We start from the raw sequence: 22,855 nt of genomic DNA on the forward strand, positions 1-22,855 counted from the left end.
ACCGCGGCGAGGCGGAGGCGGCCGCGGCCCGGGGAATCTCTGCGGGAGGGGGGAAGCTCCGCGGCCGGTGCCTGCCCGCCTGCCCCGCGGGCGCGGACGCCGCTAGGCCCCGGCCCCGCACCGCCGAGCCCGAGGGGAGCCCCGCGCCGCCGCCGCGGAGGGAGCCCCTGGCCCGTCCCGCCGGGCCGGGCAGCGGCAGCGGGGCCGCACCGCGGGCTCCCCGCCGCCCCCCGCGGGAAGCGGCGGCCCTGGCGCGCAGGACCGCGGAGCGCCCCCGCCCCCCGCGCCTCTCCCCCTTTGAAAACTGATCTTTGGCTCTTCGCGTGAAAGTGATTTGAATTTGGCTCGGCGGCGCTCTGCGCAGGCGTCCAGCTGCTGGCATGCTGGCTCCTTGCAAAGCAGCTGTTTTGGGTTTGAAATTCCAACATGGCAGAGGCTGCAGTCAGTCTTCCCTTCAAAAACTTGGAATGATTTCAAATCATAGGCACCTTCACTTAACCCGAGCCCCCATTCATCAGCAAACACATCGGATCGATGCTACTCTAACCTATCGGGTTCTTGTACCAAATCTCCAGGTAAGAGGATCTTTTTTTTTTTTTTTCCCCCCCACTAGTCTTCCTACCATCGTTTTAAATTTTATTTAATCTTAAAGCTCTCCGAGACAGCCGCGTATTAATCGCCTGTTCGTGCCCTATATATTTTGCCTAATTTGCAATCGTTTTCTGATACTAAACACTCCGGTCTGCTTGCCTGATCGTAGTCTGAGAAAGTACAGATATACAATCGCGGTGCATGGTTTTTCCTCCTTGATCATTGCCAACAATAGTAGGCAGATTAAGAGTTCGCGATTGCAAGCTCCCTCCCCACCTCCTCCTCCTTCTAATTGGATTTATTTTTAAGTTGCTTTGAAAATAATAAACTGCAGGTAACGTGAGTCTGGACTTTGAGGCAACTAACTTCTGAGCAAATAAGTGCAAATAAGAATCTCACAAAACAAAAGTTAGGTTTAAATTGCTGTGTCTTGGCGGGGGTGGGGGCACAAATATGTCAGAGGAGCTGTTGCAGTAAAATGTAAGCACATCATCTTGGAGGGGGTACAGCGTGGTGGGCGTATTGTTGGCTCAGGAGGGAGAGAAAGATGTATAATTTAATGGTATATACAATCCACTGATCCTATTACTATCCTCCCTGGAGCTCTTGTTAGTTTCAATGGGAGTGAGTGAAATTGACATGGACTTGCATTCCTGGTCATGTGCTTTTTTTTCCCCTTTCTTTCTTCTCTTGTGATCTGAGATCCCCTTTTTGTTGATGTTGCTTTCCCACTTAATTATATGCATGTAGGTTAAATGAATACCTGACGAAAGGGCCCACGTTTCAAGGCAGTGACATTTGATAGCTGAGAGGAAAAGTGGCTTTAATGAAAAGCAACCTTTGGAATTCCTGCTTGTGAAAAATCCAATTCAGCTTTTTGTGCTGCCAGCAAGAAATGATCAGTAGCACCAGTGTTTATGGTATGTCCGTTTTGGGATCTACTTCCTTTGCATCTAAATAGCAAAGACAAATTTAAATAGCATGATAACGCACTGAGGACTCTGCATGCAAATATTTTGTAATAAATACCTAATGTTTAATAGTATATTTTCACTTGTGTATATATAAGCATTTTTTTCTCTTGCTATCATTTGTTTATCATTTCTGCTTCGATTATATAATTATATTTGTCCATTGTATTGATCTCAGTTGTAAAATCTGAAGTTGCATGTTACTAGCAGTGCACTATATACACCACTGAACTCCAGTGGTATGTAAATTAGTAAAACTCGGGGAGTGGAGAAGGCGAAAATGTGTAGCAATGAATGTATACACTTACACATCTATGTGCTCGTACATCCATGCCTAAAATGCATCCTTTCCTTTTGCAAACTAATATTTTTTGAGCATTCATTTAAACTCCAGCTGCTTTTCCGTCTTTTACTTTCAGCATAATCATCTGCTAGAGGTTCTAACTGATGTGGGGTGAGGAAATGTTTTGCATGTAAACAAACAAAATTACTGTTGTGGCTGAATGTTTAATACGATTTAATAAGGGTTATTTTATGCTCAGTTTACAAGTGTCTGGTTCACGCTGCTGTGCCTTCAATTTGTAACAGAATGAAATAATCAGGTGCTGAAACTGGCTTATTTTTAACGGTCACTCTCCAGCCCCCCATGCTGCCCCCTCCTCCAAAAAGTGAGATAAAATGGAGCATGGGAAATTTCAATAGATTTCCTTGTGGTGCAGTACATGCACCTCTAGGTATGCAGTTAAGGCTAAGGAAGTAACAACAAAAGTGACTATTAGTCTGTTTTGTGTAACCAAAAAGGGGGTACGTTCACTTTTTAATTGCGTGTGGTAGTAACAAATAAGGATGGAGAGAGACCCTAGGAGAGTGAGAGTGTGCATGTGTGCGTGTGTGTGTGTGTGTATGTGTGTGTTTGGGATAAGGGGGAGGTCTGGCGTGTGTGGCTGATGATCTCTCGTAATAACATATCTGAATGCAGGAAAGAAATTGAGAGAGCAGTTGCACAATGTACACTCCTATTCTGGTGTTGTAGGTGACTATATTGCTAAACATATCTTGGGTGCTATATGATGGGAATGATCTGATTGCATTTTGCATTTAGAACTTGTTGACTTCGAAACGATCAATAAGGGAACTGTTTATTTTAGATGCACATAATTTGCTCTGAGAAATGTTTTAAGCAGAAGAGCAAGCAAGCGAGAGCGGAACATTTTTTTTTTTTTTTTTTTTTTCTTTTTTTTTTTTTTTTCCTAGAGCTGTTGGAGCAAATGTGATTGCCAGATGGGAGATTTCCCTCTGTGATGTTAAAGCTGTAATATATATTCAGAGCAGATTGGACTGCTGCTTGTGATGAGGAGGATATTACATTTATAAATTTTAAATCGGGAATCGGACAGTATGCTGAGAGCTGAAATTGGATGGTGTGGATGGTTTGGACTGTTAAATGTGATTCCCAGATAATAATAATAATTATAGTAGCAGTAATATATGTATATATAATAAACATGATACTATTAGGTAGCTAGATATATTCTGTGGCACTTAAGTATATATTTCCAAATATGACTTCTCTCTTTTCCCCCTTCCCTAAAATGTTAAGGATTGGAGGTGGTTGGGAGGGATATTTAAGAGCCCACTGTTAGGAGAAATCAAATGTAATCAGGTTCCTGTTTGAGGAAAAGTTTTGCCACAATTCTTGTTGCGAATGCATCTCTTTCTGAGTTTTTGTTTTGCCCTTGCATGTGGCCTGACAGTGCTACAATCCTGAAAGGCTGGAAAGTGGGAACTAGTCACACTCGAGCAGCTCTGCTGTTGCAAATTAAAAGTGTGTTGTGGTCAGGAAATGAAAGCTACAATGTCTCTTTTGAACAAGTCGTTTATCAAGAGAAACATCTATCAAGCAGTGACTTGTCACATTGATTCTCTAAAAGTTGGGTCCGAAGTGGAAACTACTTTGATGTTTTTGATCCCAAATTTATAAAATTGAGAAAGCTGGAAGAAGTAGGACTGATTTGCACTTAAAAATTACTCTGCTTGGGGCGTGACAAAATCATCAAGTATCTGTGATACAGAGCTGGTAAACCAAGGAGGTATCGGATCTTCTGCCTAATTTTTATTTTCAGATTGAAACTTTAGCTTTGGCACACAGGCAGTTTCTTTTCATACTTCTAAAGATCCTGTCTGTATGAATCTGTGCATTATTTCAACAGGGATATTTTCTCGCTAAAGAATACATCTGTTGCTTCCGAATGGAACCTTTTTCTGTTGTTTTTGTGATGGTATTTATAGCTTTATATTGCCTTGAGAAGGCAGTTTTTTCCTCTCATCTCAGTCGTGTTTCTTTTTCTGTATTTGTAATCTCAGTTTCCACCTCTCCTCCCTGTGAATCAAAGTTTCTTTTGCTGCCAAAGCAATGTTTATTGCAAGCAAGGTACATTTGAAGGTATCTGTTTGCACAGCTTAAAACATGGTAAGAGTCCTGTTAAGTGTGTCTTCCCTCTCTCATCCTCTTTTTGTTTCCATTTTTGGCACATGAACCACGCTTTCATTCTCAACTGAAGCAGTGTATTTCAAATTGAATATAAAGTGCAGGTTTCAAGTAAAAAAAAAAAAAGACCAAAACAAAGTCCAAACTGATCTTTTATCTCTACCTAATTTCAGGAATTTGAATTGTTTAGCAACTTACCTAAATAGTTTTTCATTTTGCATAAAGTTTGTGTTCGGATTATCAAGGAATCCCTTTGATGAAAGAGGGGTTTGGTGTTTGCTTGTTGTTTGGTTTCTATTTTTTGTGCTTTTCTTTTTGGCTAGGATATGAGTGAAATCTTCCTTAAAGCAGGATGCTTTGACTTCGTTTCCTTAGTGTCGTAAATGAGATTAACACTGCTTATGGTTACTTGATAGAGACCCATTTGCAAATGGGCAGCAAACAGGAGCGTGGTGGGAGTTTTGGTGAGTGTTATACTTGCTAATTAATCATATTTGAAATGAAGGAATCATAGCATGTCGATAAAGACTCATTGTTATTTGATGTTTGTAACACTCCTACATGAATCTGGTGGGTTTGGGGGTTTTGTTGTTATTTCCCCCGCCCTCCTTAATAAGATACCTTCAGTACTAGATTAAATTGTTTTTATTTATTGATACATTCTGAAAGGACAGAGATATTTACTTCTCTTACTCTAGCAGTATTTTAGAAATATGAACACTGTATTGCTATTAATATTTTTATCATACAATTCCTGGGAAAAAATGATGAAACTTATGTCATTAGCTGTTCTTTATGATTTTTTTGTATTTAAGCAGAGTCAAACATTCTTTTTGTTTTGGTTTTTTTTTTTCATCTTCATATAAGAAGACTTAATACTCTTTTCTTATAGTTGAAAAATGCCACTTGATGAACTTTTGTGCCCTACTTGCTTTTGCATATGTAGTAAGGGATAGCAAGTAAAAATATATTCCACAATAGTTTGTACACTAGCCCTTTAAAAATTAAACTGTAAAACACTTGGATGGTGTTTTTGTTTCCTTGTTTTGGTTTTCAGTATGGCTCTTATCCTATGTGTCATCTTTAGTCTTTATTTTTCACTTTTCTGTTCATAACTGCTATATTCAATGGAGAGAGAAGTGGTAATCTCTTTCAAACTACAAAGCTTTAATTTCAAAATGTAATAAGTTAATTAAGGCTATTTTATGCTGCATGAACAAGGTTTGAGATCTGCTTTTGTTTAGATGCTGTATTCCTTTTTTAAAATATAATTCCTAGAGGAAAATGATTCTGTATGGTTCCTGTCAATAAGTTTGTTCAATGAATGCATACAAGAAGCATTGAATATAATGACTGATCTTTCTATAGTCTTAATCATCAATTAATAAGCTTATCTGCTTGTTAGGAGTGGGTTTAATGGTACAGAATCAGCATGAGATCTGTCTATATGCAACATTTGTATGTTTATAACAGACTGAGTTTTGATCTTGCACCCCCAGATCTAATAATAGAAATATTTGGCTCTTTGCCCTCAATCAATATATCCCTTAGGAGAACAAACTTCACATAATACTTTCATAAAGTGCCAGATGTATTGATACCAAGTTGATAAATTTAATTACTGGGGTTTTACATTGATTCATTGATCTTATGATTGGAGGAAATTGTTTCGCAGACATTTCTGAAGTATCAAGGAATATCGTATGTGGATAAAGCTTGATTAATTGATCAATCAGCGCTTTTTGTTCCTTCTTGGTCATTGATAAAGAAAGGCATAAAAATAATTGTAAGAAGAATTTGGAATAAACTAGTTAGAAATTCTCGTGTGTTATGAACAGAGGAGATGAGAAGCAGAGCACTATAGAGGTGGGAAAAAATGAACTTTGAAGTGTAATTGTGAATATTGGGCCAATTCCTTAGCTGATGTAAATAATGTTTCGCTTTCAAGAACTACAATAATTTACAGTTCCCGGAATCTGTGGCTTTTTAATGTTGTTGTTTGGTTGGTTTGGTTTTCGTGGCTTTTCTCTTTCTTTTTTTTTTCTTTCTTTCCCAGGTACTGTTCTTTGGCTCATTGGAAGCTGTTTTAAATTAGATATTATGGGTACTAAAATGTATGGAATTTTAGATAAGCATCTGATCCAAAATGAATAGCATAGCTATAAAAGCAATTTGAAGAGCTGTAAATTCAGGATTGCGTATCCCTGATATTGTTGCAGAGTATTAAAATCTTGCTAGCTAGAGATGCTATCCTCTAAGTGAAAACTTATCTTCCTTATGGGAAAGATGACTTCAGGGAACTCTAGGCTGGGAAAAGGCCTGGAGTTTCTTTTGTTGCTAAAATAATAATAAAAAAAATCCAATACATAGAATTAGTTATAGGGATATTTTCCAGGTGAAAAACCTTACGGGAGTATTTGGCTCCATTTCGGTGTGGTATGCGACCTTTTCACCCTATGTCAATGATATTTTTATAGAGTGTGTGAGAAATGCGAGCATAAAGAAATTCCTTAAGATCATTCAATTTTTATTTTCTCTTAAAAAAAAAATGAAAAAGATCTCTGAATTTCAGAACAACATATACATCTCCCTTAGTGAAACTGTATTCCTTTAAAGGATGGTAGCTAACAGAGAAAAAGAGAGAAAACCCACTTGCAATATGTTACCATAGGTTTGGCAAATACAATCTTATCCTTCAAGGAGCAGAGAATCCTTAGACTGTAATGGAGGTCAAAGGAAACCTAAGGCTTTCAGTCCTTTAATAATTGTACCTGCCACCCCCCTGATCGGCATGTTAAAGAGAATGCATGTATATGTATTATGTTTCTTAAAAGATAATTTGTATTTGCAGCAACCTACTAAACACAGGTGGACTTCTCCACTATTGCTTCTAAATACCTGTTGATGTTGGCCCCGCTGTGTGACAAGTGAGGGAAAATGGAAAGAGAAAGAGTTGGTCAGTCTTGGTTACCAAAGTCTTGAGAAACTGGGAGAGAGATCAGACTTTGACAGGTCAGTCTGAGAAACGGAAGAATATGAGAAAGTGTAATCTGCAGAAAGCAGCACTGATTAAGAGCATACGGAGATGTCTGCAGTGATGAAAATGTGGAGTCTGTGCTTCCCTCTTGCCGAGCTATGTTGCTGTGAGGTATCGGCACACACAGTATGGTAATAACAGTATTGTATGTCTGTTCCGATCGTGCTGTAACAGTACCTGTCAAACATATCATAATACTGAACTATCTGCTTAATCATATAAGCAACACTACTTACTACAAAAGCTATTGAATTTGTACAATAGAAAGAACAGCCATACATTATTTAAATAATAGACTAAAACTTTGTTCTTTAAACCATTTTTCTGCATAGGGAAAAAAGTTATATGTGTCTTGGCTATAATTAAAAATAATGCAACTGCAGATGATTGTCACAGCACTGGCTGATTTTTTAAATTTTTTTTAGTCTATGCCATGAAACATTGAAATAGCAATTACCAGTCATATTATTTAACTGTAACTTAGAAACTATTTTCTTAGTTCTTTTCAAGTATAGTGCAGCTACTACTAGTATGTTGTTAGTTAAATTTCAAATACCCTGGAAGTGATGTGGACAAGGATGCTGAGATTATTTTGATACGATAGCAAAGTTTAATGATGTAAGTACATTTTTGCTTCATATTCCTTAAAATCATATATTCCTTTGACTTTTTGCTATCTGTTTTTAACTGTTTTGTATTCTACTTTTTATCTGTCATTTAGTTATTTAAAGCATATATTCACTTTCTGATATGAATTGCTCAGTATATGAAGATGTATACCACAATTTATTTTGTGTGATATTTTAGAATGTGTACATGTGTCAAGCTGGTTATAGATTGGTGAAGATAAATTGGTTTCAGTAATCTGTATCTTATTTGCATTAATACTCTAGCAGTAAGAGCATAGTGTGGTCAAACTTCATGATCTAAGGTAGCGGTCTCACATCTAATTAAGCAGGATCTGAATGAATGATTCCCTGGTATGGGTCACAATTGAACTTTTTATTTCTCTTATTCGGTGTGATAAAATGCTTAAGGGACATATTAATGCATGTTTGTGTAACTCCTGCTAATCTGAAGGGAATTTGAAAATGAATATTGAGAGGAGATGGGAGAAAGGGCTGAACCTGGTGGGTCACAAGGGTTTGTGGCAGGAATGTATCTTCATGTTTTCATTCAAGTTGTTGATTTTTTTCCCCCTGATTTAGAACAACTGCTGTTTGCCTTTTAATATGTTGGAAATCACATCCCTATTTTCCTCGGAGAGTTTTTTTCCCTTCTGTCTCCTCCATTCTAGCACACAAGCAAGTCATTAATAAAAAAGCATTTATACAGTGGGCTTGAATTATCACTTAATAAAACTGAGAACTGTAGTGCTGCAAAGATATTCCTAGACAGTACAACAGATGTTACTGTGTGTACTTGTCTTATGGAGACACGGTGAGGGGAAGAACCAACAATTACTTTATATTATCAAGTGACAGCACAGGGTGGATGGGAATGATAAAGTTATATGCAGAAATTATTAATCCCTGACAATAGTATCAATACTGATGTTTAAGATATTATGAACTGATAGCCCTGCTGTACAAACTGCTGTGATAGCCATGCTTTTAGATGAAAAGTAGCTATTTATATGCCTTACAGCTCTGTGTGGTCATGTTGGAAGTATGAACCTACTCATCACAGACTCTGAGAAAGAGCAGGTTAAGATCCTCTGTCTTCTTTAGACCTATCTGATTACTTCAGCCTCCTGTGTTGACACAGAGAAAGAAACAGCTAGATTCTGTGCTGGAAGAATAAGGTTTGCAAGCACTGAATGATGTAAGGTATCCCATTGTGATACCTAAACCAAATTTAAAAAAAAAATCAAGCATCCTTTTCAAGTTAAACTTGAGAAACAGAGAAAGGAACAGCCAAGATGTATCTGAACACACTTGAAGGAGCACCATTTACTTTCAAAAGAGATCTTTCCCATCACTTGTGGATAGCTCCACCATGAAGAGCAATATCAAAAGATCTCAAAAAAGTAACTATTCTTTTATGTCTTTGGGAACTCAGATGCTTACAAGATTGTTTCTGAGAAGGAAAAGAATTGATCCTGTTTTCAGTCCCTTGTTGGCATTTGTGGACCACATGACTATATACAGTATTGTAGAAATACATTCTTGGTGTATGGATACAATTCTGTTTTCCTTTTACAGCTCAAAAATAATAGTGCAATGTGGCTGTAAGAAAACTCAGTTTGAACAATGTGGGTTTTTTAAATTTTTTTCCCCACTTTATACAATTGTTTAATTTAAAATACAAATGGAGTTGATAGGTCATCTGCATTATTAAAGTAGAAAAATTAAAATATTTTGTATTGTTTTTTCATGAGAATATAGACTTAGAGTCGCCTGTGATAATTTGCAAACTATATGTCTCCAGGCAGAAAATTGCTAGGTTTAAACCATCAAGACTCAGTTATTTTTAATATGGAAGGAGATTATAAATTTGTAAATTCTTCAGCTAAATATAGACTTGATTTACAAAATTAAGTGGTTTTATGTTTACTAATGATAGATCTGCAGCTTTATATTAACTTCATAACTGTACTCATACTGTATTGAGCATACTGTAAATGAGCAGATATTCCACTTTAAAGATAATATTTTTTCATGTGTTTATAAAATTTCTGATAATTTTTTATTTCTTACTCTTTGCCTTCGATAAAAACTGAAATAAGTATATTTTGGAAAGTGTTCATGCAGCAACTAACCTTTTTTAATCATTGATTTTCATTTTGTTCAATTTTCATTCATTGCATTTCATACTCCTGTCTTGTGTAGGCATTCTCTATGCTACAACACTGGTTTATTTTTCCACTTCCAGTTTAAAAACTTTAGTGGTAACATTAGTTCAGCTGGTACCATGGTTGTCTTATCAAGAAATTTAATGTTATTCAGATTAATATCTCTAAATCCTGTGTAATGAGGGGTATGAGACACTCCTTGTCATTTGGCCCCTAGTATTTGTCAATGTAACACTCATATTGAAGGTACATTTTAACATGAGGGAACATATTTGTTAGTTCTATAAACACCTAGTTCAGTAGCTTTGAGAAGCTGTTTTTAAATAAAGTTAGACATAGGTAAAATGTATCTCATCATGTGTTTATGGAGACTGTGAATAATCAGTGCCTCAATTAATGACATTTTGAAAGTTTTCAGTAGTTAGAAATGTTTGGAGTTATAATGTGATTATCCATACAGTACAGAATAACAAATTGACACTAGTATTCATTTGGAGTAATAATTTTCACCCCTAATTAAATAAAGATGTTTTGTTATTGATTGATTAGCAAACACCACCTCCACCCTCCCCACCCCCCCCAAGATGTCAGCTGTTTAGAGATCGTAGAATTCACTACTTTCATTCATGACAGGCAACTCCTTTTTGGCTAAAGTTACTGTTCCTTTCTGTTTCAAAGCTGCTACAACAGCTGCAGTTTGAGCTTGAAGGCTCTGAGTGGCTGAGATAACATCACGAATAGTATAGCATCTCAGCAAGTGCAATTCAGGTTTCAGATTTTGGGTGCTCAATTATCAGAGGCACTGAGTCCCTGCAATTTCTCTTGGCTTTGGATATACAGGTGTACAACAGATCTTAGTAGCTAGGTCTTATAAGGAATTTCCCCAGAAAATGGTAGGCGTTAGCTTTATTTGTACTTTTTAAATGCTACAATCTCCCTCTTTAGGTATTAAAGCTGTATCATAGAAGGAACAGGGCTTTTGATTTTTCTGGGTTGTTGTAAAAACATGTTTTAAATTCATCAGAACAAAAATACACGTGTTATGTAAAGGTATAACAAATGATTCATTTGTGCTTTTTCGTGGAGGAAACTTTAAACTCAGTTTGTTACTGTGTAGATGTTCCAAGGAGTAATACAGAGTAGATGATGCTGTTCTAATTGCAAAATCTCCCTTAGTTATCTTCTCCCTCCTCCTGATCCTTCTCCCTTCCCCCTCCCCCCCATGGCTTTTTTAAACAATTATGGGCATTGTGCTCCTTAATGGTGCATAGATAGTTACTGTAAAGATAGATGTCCTCAAATAATGAGTTTCTAATAATAATCAGAGGGACTTAGATTAAACTGGTTTTGTATAGAAATCTTACAGTGTGAAAAAGTGCACCTGAAATCCTGAGATATATTTACAGGAGCTATTTACAGAGAACTAACCCAATTTTGTATCTGTACATGTGTGTGGGGCGAGGGGAGTAGAGGCTTATGTCTGTATGTGTCTGTGTTTTTGTCCACCTGCTTTAAGGACTTCAGAAGGTTAGGTTTTTTTTTAGTACAGATTTCTGTTTTGCTTTCTGATAACAGAATATGTTTTAAAATCACAGCATACTAATTAGCTTCTGTGTTTACGCTGGTAAGCTTGAATCCCTTCTACCCGCATTCTTCTTTCTATCTGTTGCTTCCCTCCCCAGCATTGTCATCCTCCTCCTCCCTACACAGTGAGGATTCTTACATTGGATTTGCTGCTTTTTTCCTTGATCTAAAGTTGTGAAGGGAAGTAAATGAAAATGATAAGTACAGTAACAGATAATTGTTACTTTAAAGAGTTGTCGCTATATTGGGAATAATATCTTTCCTAACAGGTACTGAATCAGCAAGGCTGCACAATAAAAAGAGCAAAATAGTTTAACTTATGGTTTAGAAATACATATGCCATTTAAATGGAAACAAACCCCCAAATCTCCCATATACCTTTTGGGGTTTGGAGAACAAAAGCTTACTTGTACGCTCCAAATTCCCCTGGGCCTTAATTTGCAATACCATTATTTAAGCCTGGCTGATATAAACCCATGGCAGAGAAACAGAATCTCTCTTTCCTGGCTTTTCAAAGCCATTCCATGCCTCCCTCTCTCTGCCTACTGATGTCTCCCAGCCCCCCCCATCCCGTTCCCAGCCTCTTGGTCTTACCCTGACACTGTGAAACTCTTTTGTATATGAAATATAGTAAACGTAGAAATACTGCACTTCTAAGACACAGGAAAGTGCCATTCTGCATTGTTTTACTGACATCTCTACCAACACGTATGTAATTCTATCTTCTCACTAAGATCAAGGCTATAATCACTTTAATATTTGTTGTGTCCTCTACCAGGTGACCTGCAGTCTTTTATTGTAAGGATAAGAGACCCTGATATAGTAAGTTATTTCTTCTCTAAGTCAGATCCTATAGAAAATACTAACCATAAAATGAGGAGAAACTTGTGCCCACTTAATATGCTCCTGGTATGCCAGGCTCTCTGGATATCAGCTCCTGGGTGCGGTACTGGTATTGTCAGATGCTCAGCTGGAAGCAGTTCTGGAGCAGAACTGGGTTTGGGTGTAATCCCAAACAGCTGAGAGTAAATACAGGCATCACTGTAGCTTGATGCAGCATCGAGTACTACAGCTGTATTTATTTTGTTGCTAATAAAATGGCAGTCTATTTGTCATTAAGAAGGTTGTTTGAAATAGCAATTGAGGTGCAGTCCTGAGCATTGGAGCTAGTGGGAAAAGCTAAGAAATAGATGAGCTGCATTCCTGAGTGTGGGCGGAAGGATGGTGAGTAATACATGCCTTGGCATGGCATCTGCCAGAAGCACTTTTTTTCTTTTCTCCCCACGCCTGCTCCCCCTGTTCTAGTTTTGAAAGGTGTAAGGTATTCTGATATGTAGAGGGGAAAAAACAAAAGCGAAAAATACTTCCAAGCAAAACCTTATAGCACATCTTGATGACTGTGCTCCATGCTTAATTTAATTAGAAGACAACTGCACTGGAAAACTGGTCATTTTAGTCATAGTTGACCACTGGATCTCTCCTACTCCCAATCAGAACTGATTATATGCCATGTTGTATAATGTAATTTCTACAAGAAAATTAGGTATGAATGGGCACGATAGTATTGTGTAGTTGCAATAATGAGGTTTTCATTAATGATATTAATTTATCATTTATCTGTTCTTTTAGAGGTGAAAATAATTATTTTACTTCTAGCATTTGGTTTTACTCTATATACTAACCAGTATCAAATTGGGGTATCTTCTAAATATTTTAAGCAAAAGACTGACTGGATCGCTATTAATATGTTCATTATGTGGCAAAAAGGCACTGGGAGAAGTGAAACCTTGTATATGCGTGTTTCCTGTAGGATAACTGTTTTCAGGAGGGATTTCTGTTATGTTGTAATATAATTTACTAGTGTACGGTTTCTGAAATTTTGTGAGTAGTTCAGTGCTGGATTTCAGGCAAGCAGGTTTGTTTTCTGGTTAGCTGGAATAAGACTTGCTGTCAGTAAGATAATAAAGATAAAGATCATGTACAGTTTAAGAAAAAAAAATCTTATCCATTTGCATTTGTGCGCCAAATTCTACTTGGTGATATGCTTGTTGGGCTGAGCTATTAAGTGCTCTGTGGACTCTATTTCAGGTAGTGTATGATTGACTAGGTATGTTATAGCTTTTTACTTACTGCCAATGCAAAATTTGACCCTGGTTTTACCCTGAGATGTTTCTGCCTTTTAAAAGATCCACATTTCATGACTACAGAGGTGAGTGATAAGATTTATTGTTGTTATTTGTAGGGTGTGGCTCCATGTTAGAGTAAGATTAACCTGAGCCTGAACCGATGCTGAATAGATTTTATTTTTTAATGTTTATTCCAAAACTCAACTATGGGAATTGATGTATCATTTTAAGATTTCAAGTCTACATTTTATGCACTGTGCCAAAGTACCCATGAGCTCATTAAGCAAAGACTTTTTCAATTATATCTTGTGTTTATGCATGTATTTATACTTGACAGGAATCCTTTAGAGGTTTGGTTTGCTGTATTAATGCTTACAGTGTATTAGACTACATAAAATATGCTAAAAAAAAAAAAAAAAGAGTGAGTACTGCTTACAGGTCTAGTGCTGGTAGCTTCCTCTGTATTGTAGTAGCTGCTGAAAAGTTTTGTGGCCAGACATCCAACCTCTAGAGGGCACGCCAGTAATCTCCTCTGCCAGACCCTTACCTCCACAACCATCTGCAGAAAGTTTTAATGTTGGCACCTATGAAGAGAATCCCATTTGTGTTGCATTAAAAAAAAAAAAAGTCTCTGTGTATTCCTCATTATTCCTGGAATTTTGCTGTAGTAAGTGGTTTCCTTTTCTTTTTCTTTCTTTTTTAATCTGGGGGATGTTTTTGTATTTGCTTTTTTGTTTGTTTGTTTGTTTTTCTCTTTAGTAGTTATCTTTAGGAAACTAGACTCAAATTCATATGTTGCTTACTTGCAGATATTTCTTCACCTGGTAGAAACATTTCTTTAGATATACACTGCTCTTTGCTGTAGTAAAGACTACAGAAGCCAATGCACAGTATTTGAGACTCCCAGAATTAGGTACTAAATTTTATTATGGACTAAAATCTGGATAATAAGTAATTCAGGTGGGATTAAACCCAGTTAACCCTACTCCAGTTGCCTGGGTCCAATTGCTTGACACTTTTCTCTTGTGAGATGCCATATTACAGTTTCTTGTTCTCCTGTGGATTATTGTTACTAATGGTGATATTTATGTGAAGTCACATTTATTCTCTAGTTAAAATGTTTCACTCTGGTTCTCTACTCCAGTATATTGCTATTAACAATCAAGGTTTTGAGTAATTCAAATGCATCTGAAAGTCTGCTTCAAATTTTCTGTAGATCTACCAATGTAGAACAAGAAAAGCAAGTATTCTTGAATTTGGTACTATAAATTAAGACATACCCCAATCCATAGTTTAGTTTTGTTCTGTTTAGGGACAAATGTATAGTTAAGAAAAATTTGTTGCATGGAGTGTCATTAACCAAGTAGACAATTTTTCCTAAAAGTATAGTGGTGTAACTTGCACACTTTCTGCTTGAAAAATTGCACTAGTACAGCATTTTAGCTATACATTTAATGATGAGCCATAAAGCTTAACTGCACTGTTGAGTTTTTGCATTTCTGTACAACAGAAGAAAAAACTGAGAAAGAATCCAGCAAAAGGGGATTGGTTTTGTTTATTTTGTAGGTTCCCTGACCTATAACCAGGGCATCTTTGCTCGGTTCCCATTTAGCTTTCTAACCTTTTCTTCAAAAATAATTAAAATAAAAGTTGTTTGGTATAGGAAGGGTATGGTGTCTCCTTTGCGGTTGACACTGGACCAAATTTTGTTGAGGCAGTTTAGTTTGACAATAACCTGTGAACAGTTTGGGAGGTTCGGGTAGTTTGTTCCCATGCTGAAGCAACCCCCTTGGCAACATTTTTCATTGCTTCAAAATGTCAAGAGTTTTTGTTGGTCTAAGAATCATTACAGTTTATTGAGATTCAGGGGAAAAAAATTTCCAAGATAGAACATAATCTGTGAAAGTCCTAGGTCAAACTTCTATGTCTTCATCAGCTGTGACCAACAGATAGTTAACTTACTGGAGAAATAACTGTGACATTGTTTTGTGATTCATCTAATCCACTTTTTCCCAGGGGGCTGAGAGAATCACCAGTGTGTCACTTCAACCTTGGCACACACCCAGGTTTGCAGACTTGGTCCTTCATTCAGTGTTGTTTGGTGGAGCCGTGCAGTGAACTGCCCAACATACTGAAACCTCAATAAAAAAGGATGTATAACACCTGGAGGGCATCATGATTAACCCCTTTACAAACCTAATCTCTGCAGGGCTAGGTGTACTCTTAAAATAATCTTTAGCTGTCATGGAAATAGGTTGGAAATATAGTTAGGGTATCTGGTCAGTCTTAAATAACCAAGTTTTTTGATGACAGACTTGTTTACAGTCAGTGACTGTCCCTGCTGTTCTGCCTGAGAGAGAGCAATCTTTTTTTGCTAACTGCTGATGAAGGATTAGTATCATCCAAGTATATCCCTTATTGTCCTCCAAACCCCAATATCCTGGGCCTTTCTCTTCCACCTGTCAAGTTGGTGGCTTTTACTGCTTGTTCTGAAAGCCAAAAGAAGATCAGGCTGCGTTGAACGGAGTGAGGGGAAGAAAGCAAGTCCTAGAGCCAGAAATGTGCCCAGAAGGGACATAGTGTCAATGGAGTGCCTCCTGGAGGGCCTGTGGCATCGTAGTGGCAGGCAGAACTAACGAACTCTTAGATGGTTCAAAATAGCAGGAGCAAGTGAATATGCTGCAAAAGTGTTGATACAGTTTATACAGGATTAAAAAAAAAAAAAAAAAAAAAAGGAGTTACGTTGGGAAAATTGAATTCAAAGTCAATTTTAGCAGGGAATATTAAAGCACCAAGCAACTCCAGTGTAAGCTGGATGACTAGTCACTGGCTTTTGTAGCTGGAAGGGCGTGTGTCATGTCTTTTGTCTGAATTCAGAAAAATGTGAATTTTGTCCTTGTGGTGAACACTGTGCCTCTTAAACATTGGACAGGGGAGTAATACGGCAAAGGAATTTTTTTTCCTGCCTGAACAAATGAAAGCAAGAGCAAAGCCACATTGATTTTAGAATTCAGGCTCCGAATTTCTCTTTAAACCATTTTTAATAGAAACAGTAAGTTATAAATCATCTAAGCCATTACATGAACACAGAAGGAGTGGGGCCCAGCCTCGGCTTCAGCCCCAGATGTTTCTGGACTACAATAATGGCCCAGCCCAGATATTTACAGCTTAATTTCTGTTCATGTGCACTTGTCCATAAATGGTTCCTTTTCCATTTCCAGTTCAACAACTGAACCACTTATAGTAGAGCATGATTTAAATTTGAATGATGGCAAAGTGTGAATAGAGACAATTTACCTTTGGAAACTTTCTAGTCCATTTCCCATGTTTAAAATGTAAGGTAACTCTTGAACAGAGAACGATTGATCAGTAAGTGCCCCTTTTTAAATGTTGAATTCTTTTTTTTTTTGTTTTTGTCTATATATGTATATAAAATCTGATTTTATCAACCCCCCTCCTTCTTTTTTCCTTTTTTTTTTTTTTTTTTTTTTTTTTTTTTGTTTAGCTTTGCTGCAGTTCTGAGCAGAGACTTTTTTTCCCCTCCTTTTAATGCTATGCCATCTAGCACTACTTGCATTGCAAGCCAGTGCCTGTAACCTCGCTGCTCTTCCCATTCCTGTCCTCCGCTCTGCTCCTCCCAAAAAGCCCCACTGCTTGAAACTAAACAAATTGAAAATAATGATTGGTAACCATCTGCTGTGCTGAAATTCCACGTACAGCAGTTAACTCCGTTTTACAAAACAACTTCAATCTAGTGAATTACAGTGCAGTTCTTGGTGGCAGCAGATAGCAACAAGCAGTTTTGAGTTCCTCTAGACAAAGCAGTTCACGTAGGGAGCGTTATGCAGTCATTTGGTGGTGTTGGAGTGGTGGGGGGATACTTGTGCCCTCAGACATTTCACTGTAATGCGTTGAAAACTAGAGAAAGTCTGACCACGGCCTAATTGTTTCATCTGATTAAAAAAGAGGCCGGTCCATAAACCCGTGCTGACAGGCAGTCTTGCAAATCTGTGCCCTTTAGTTTGGTTTTGTTTCTGCAACTGCAGCACAATGTGATGAGTGGCGTCTTCGGCTTTCAGTCACTTCTGTGTGACTTTTGGAGTGCCCAATGAAAACCTCAACCAAAAAATTAGATTGCATAGCTGGTTCAAAGCATATTGAAGAAAAATAATTATTCATAGATTTTCTATTGGAGATACTCTTTTATTGGTACATAACTCTAACAAGAAGCACTTTAGATAGTGATGGAGATATTTAAATAGCAACAGACTATGATGTAATATTAAAATAGGTACCATTATCCTGTATGTTTTTAACTCAATTTCAGTTATTTGAGTTTAGGTTTTGATTGTGTATAAAGAAAGTTGCTTAAAATGGGCAGTATATTGAGTTCAAAGGACCCATACAGTTCATAAATTCTCCGGTGTCTACTGGATTTTTCATCAGGGAGACTTCCAATAAAAATGATCTATTTTAGAAATAATATTGTTTAGTAGGTTGAAATGTGGTGTAATAAAATTAGACCTTCAGTCTTCTAAAGTTACTACTTAGATGGCACCCTTGGGATGGTAAAATGGCTGTATAAGCAGATGAATCAGACAGTTTCACTGATGGATACATTTGTCAGTCTCTGTTACAGATATAATATATTCTTATATCTGTAATCCTGACACTGTTACATCCAAATGAAATCAACATGAGGTTGTCATCTTTAAGCAAATATGTTAAGTGTTGTCTTTTGTGCTTTGGATTTGAAAGAAAGGGGCCCAAGGGAGCCAGCATCATGCAAATGGAACAAATCCCATTTCTTCTGAGCTGTGCTGTTTCCCCCTTCATGGCAGCTGGCTGTGTTATCTTTGTGTGTTTCTCTGAGTGCTGACAATTCTTTCAGTGATCTAAGTTAGGGCACATTAGAAAGTGGAAGCAGCTGTCTGTCGTTATACTGAGAGACGTGTTTGCTCTACTGCAAAGATGAAGGACCATGAATCCTTGACACACTCGCTCCCCCCTCCCCCTTTACTTTCCAACATGATCAACATTCAGACGCACAGATTGTCTGCTTGGACAGTTTTTTGTTCTGACTGACAGCATCTGGCATAGACAAATTTAAAAATACATAGCATGCCATGCTTGGAATTGGAACATCCCTTCTTTATTAATCTTCTCATTTAAACCATTCATTTACATTTCAAGAAAGGTTACAGCTTGATGTGATTGAAACATTTATTTTAAATGAATAACCTCCTAATGAAATACCTTGAATGAGCACCAAACAGTCAGTGTTTATTAAAAATTACACCTGATTAGTATGGCCTTGGAACTGTTGTGAAGACATAAGATTTCCCCATTGTCTCAGTCCATAATAATAATAAAAAAAGATGTTTAACATGTGTGAGTATAATAATTTTTTTTTGTTTTTGTTTACTGCAAAGCTAAATGAGAATAGTGTTTTCAACCCCCATAATTTTCAAGAGTACCATGTTATAAAGCAGTAGCCTTTAAAATGCTATTTGCCTAATTAAATCGGGTTTTGCTGGAACAATACATTTGAAGGAAATGCCTAAATAGAGCTTTTTCTTGTTTTATTCTGCCAATGCATTTATGATTTGAGAGACAAGAAGCTTTATGATTTGATGTAATCTGAAATCCTATATATATATATATATACTCTTCTACTGGCAAGTATTCACTTATTTGTATACAGTACTTTACTAGTAAAATAGAACTGAAATGGTGGACCACCCACTAAAATGTTTATGCACGTGCACATATACACACGTACATTCTGTGCACTCTCATCTTCATGATCCAGGTTAGCAATGCAGACATGCTTGTCTAGCATTTATGTAAAAATAATATGAAAATTGGCTGTACCACTCAGAATATGGACTTGAGTCCATGAAGGGAGGAGGAAAACCCTTGTCTCGTACTAGGCATTTTAGATGCTATATTGAATTGCAACTTTAACTATTCGCAGTACATTTAAAAAAAAAAAAATCTTCCAGAAGGAGTTGGCGGGGAGGGGGGCAGGGGGAACACCAGTATTATAATAAAATAGAGGACTGTTCAAGTGCTTGGCAGTAAATATGTAAAATAAGTATTTGGAGAGGAAAGAGAAGCTGTAGCAGACAGGCTCAATTAACAATTGTAAGCAGGAGAGGACTTGTATTCCTTCGGTAAATGTAGGAGAGGTCATTTGCTTTAGGATAAAATCTGACAAATTTCAGATATAGACATAAAGGCTGGAATAAATATGACAAAAGATTTTCAGTTGCACATCAAGCATTTTGTATTTGCAATGGCCATTTACATTTTTTCTCAGTGAATAGATTTCTTTTTTTTATTAATGTTTTCCTGAATAATATGTTCTTAAATTAATTGACTGTGAAACAAGCATTTTGGGACAATAAGAATTTTAATACAAGCTTGAAATATCATTTATGCTTTTTTAAAAATTCTCTTAGTAATACCTAATCTATTTTTCTTTTTCTGAAGGAAGTGTTAAGATGATAAGTTTTCAGCACAGCTTTTACTATGCTAGTTATGTGTAATCATAAAAGAGAAATCAAATTTTATATTAAATGAAATCACTTTTTTCCCCGCACAAACTGTTCCATTTATATGATAAACTTCTATTTTTATTTATTTATTTTTTTAATGACTTGTTATAAAGGCTTGTACAGATATGCATCTGTAAGCAAACTGGGAATAGGTTAGAGAACACAATTCCCTGGTGTAAAAAGCAAGGTTTAGCAGTAATGCTTTTAATCTGGACTTGTAGAGGATTCGGGAGCATCCATAGATCTGCTTCAGTAATTACCATACCCCAAGTGGCACTGGAAGAGACATTTGCCTAAAAACTTGATGTCTTCATTACACTGTTTACATTTTAATTAGAAACATGAAAATTAGTGATTCATACGGACAACTATAGTTTAAGTGGGTTTGCTCACCATCCAATAAATCAGAGGGGAAAAAAAAAGGAGGGGGTGGGAGGAAAAAAAGGCAACCCCACAACCTGCATCTGCAAGCAGCAGACCCTCTCCAACCTTACAGTTGTAATAAACAGTTTACTAGGAATCATTCATGGGAATAATGTGTTGGTATTAGAAGCTGATTAAAATGTGTTTTGTATTTTATCAGGGAGGAAATTTCTATGTAAATTAGAGACCGTTATTTTAAAGGTAGTGCTAATTGCATGCAGTATTGCATGCATGTATGTGATTGGTGTGTGTATGGGGTATACATATGTAGCTTCTGTATCTGCATAAATACGTACATTGTAGCTGTATTAAGGAGAAGAATATTTTGGCAGTGCTGAGCACAAGCTATGGCTGCAGAAGCCAGTTCAGCCTGTTTCATTATGTCTCCATAAATACATGTAAACATTTGTATAGCTGTACCCAGAGATGCATATATACAAATACACGTGTGCACATGCACAGTGGAGATGTGGATAATTTCTCCCTGAATTTTGCATGTACCTGTCAGCATGAGTGGCCTAAAACCATTCTGTCCAGGAGTGATGGGGAGAAGCAGCGGTGCCTGTCAGTGTCCCTGCCTGAGTCAGCAGCATGTCCACTGCCTGTGCCGGGCGACAGTCACTCATGCAGCCCTGCCCTCCCCGGGGGCTGCCGGCCTCCTCCGCACCAAGGAGAATGACCCCTCTGTCTGGCACGCTCAAGATCCCGAATCACACCACATCGGTGTGCGAGTTCAAATCCCTACTCCTGAAGGCAGAGCTGGGATTCCAGCTAATGACTCAGAGATACAGAGGGTCAATGCACTGGTGATCTGGAGTACTGAGCCATTGCACCAGCTTAGTTGTACTTTTTTTTCCCCTCTTCCATAACTTAATGTCTTACCTTCCATATTTCCACCCCATTGTGATAAAAGTGATGATATGCAAAATTGCATTTCTTCTTTTAAGAATACTTTATGGGTCATATTTCTTCGGATTTTAGTTTGATCCACTCGATTTAAAAAAAAAAAAAAAAAGCTTTTCTTGGTGGGGGGGACATGGGGGAATTGTTTTCTATGCTATTAACTTTGTGCTAGGTTAGTTCCATGTAGGCTGTTTTGGGCATTATGCAAATAATATGTAGATAACCAATTTCTTGGAAAAGGAGAGCAAGCCTCAGTAGCAATACGTAAAAACTTGTTGGTTTAATAATAATGATTTCTTTCTTTAACCAAAAATTAGGAAGTTTCCTTCCCTCTTGCTTTTTTGGTTGGATTTCTTTTTGTTGAAATCCTTAAGATTTGTAGGATAATATTTTTCTAGAATTGTCATTCTGCATTCTGTTATTTTCTTTATATATATATAAATTTACATGTATATATTTATAAGTTTTCCATGTACCTCAGATTTTTACACATTATATGGTATACATCAGAATAAGCATTTTATACAGTTATTTCACATTTACCAAGAAGAATCATATTTTTGTTCCTTCATCATTCAAGTGGTATTTTTGAACCACAGAATAAGTAAATTCAGGTATACCTTGTGTGTATTTTAATGCTTTATGTAAGCATTACACATGCCAAAAATATAGAAGTGTCCCTTTTTGCATTTATTTTACTCTTAAAATAATGTCTCAGTTTATATCAAAGAGCTTAATTTGATGTAAAGATTTGTTTTTCTTTTTCTTAATTTAAGTTTTTTATCAAATGTTTTTAGCGTTGTCTCTAATTCCTGGTAATTTGGAAGCACTGCGCTGAAGTAACTTGAGTGCACACTTTGTAGTGTGATTGACTTAGTGTCAGTTCTGTGTCTTCATTTCTTCTGGTTTTTTCTTTTCTTTTTTTTTTTTTTTTTTAAACCCTTCTCTTTGGGTCTAGGCATGTTATAAATGTGACTAAACAGAACTGTTAACATCTGTAAAGACAGAAACATGCTGCTTGCTTGTACGTACTGCAAAATTCTAATAGTTCTGTGCTATCTGTTAAATTCAGCGTGCTTTTTGCATTGTGGCATGAAACAGTTGTGCTGTGAGGGAAGCTGGCTGCCTGCCAGCCATCGACTATGAAATCCCGGGTACCTGAGAGCTTATCAGTTCTTTTGATTTGTAAAAGAAAAAGTGATGAAAATGTTGGTAAACTGCCATGAAGGTTTAAGGCTGCTGGAATAAGGAGCCGTGTAATCAGATTGGAAAATGAAGCTTGAGATTCTCTGCATGGGAAGCAGTTGCCTGTGGACCTACCGAGATGCTGTGCAAGTGCCCGAGCTGACCACTTTGTTAGCAAATCAGCTTGTTTGCT

At 37.1% G+C, this 22,855-nt stretch overlaps 1 protein-coding gene across 4 annotated transcripts in view; it reads left to right on the plus strand.

Moving 5' to 3' along the window:
- Positions 1 to 350: 350 nt before the first annotated feature.
- Positions 351 to 22,855, plus strand: part of FIGN (fidgetin, microtubule severing factor) — a 105,268-nt gene continuing 82,763 nt past the window's right edge. The window contains exons 1-2 of one of the 4 annotated variants that reach the window (XM_050339853.1): positions 351 to 575; positions 1,342 to 1,511. In XM_050339853.1, the coding sequence (XP_050195810.1) occupies positions 1,487 to 1,511 (25 nt within the window). In that variant the 5' untranslated portion in view covers positions 351 to 575; positions 1,342 to 1,486. Of the gene's footprint in view, positions 576 to 1,341; positions 1,512 to 3,593; positions 3,653 to 7,653; positions 7,706 to 22,855 lie in introns of those variants that run through there. The other 3 variants (XM_050339854.1, XM_050339855.1, XM_050339856.1) reach the window with 3 other exon arrangements.

This window comes from Myiozetetes cayanensis, unplaced genomic scaffold (genome assembly GCF_022539395.1).
Source record: "Myiozetetes cayanensis isolate MyiCay16 unplaced genomic scaffold, myiCay2020 scf9, whole genome shotgun sequence".
Taxonomy (NCBI): Eukaryota; Metazoa; Chordata; class Aves; order Passeriformes; family Tyrannidae; genus Myiozetetes; species Myiozetetes cayanensis.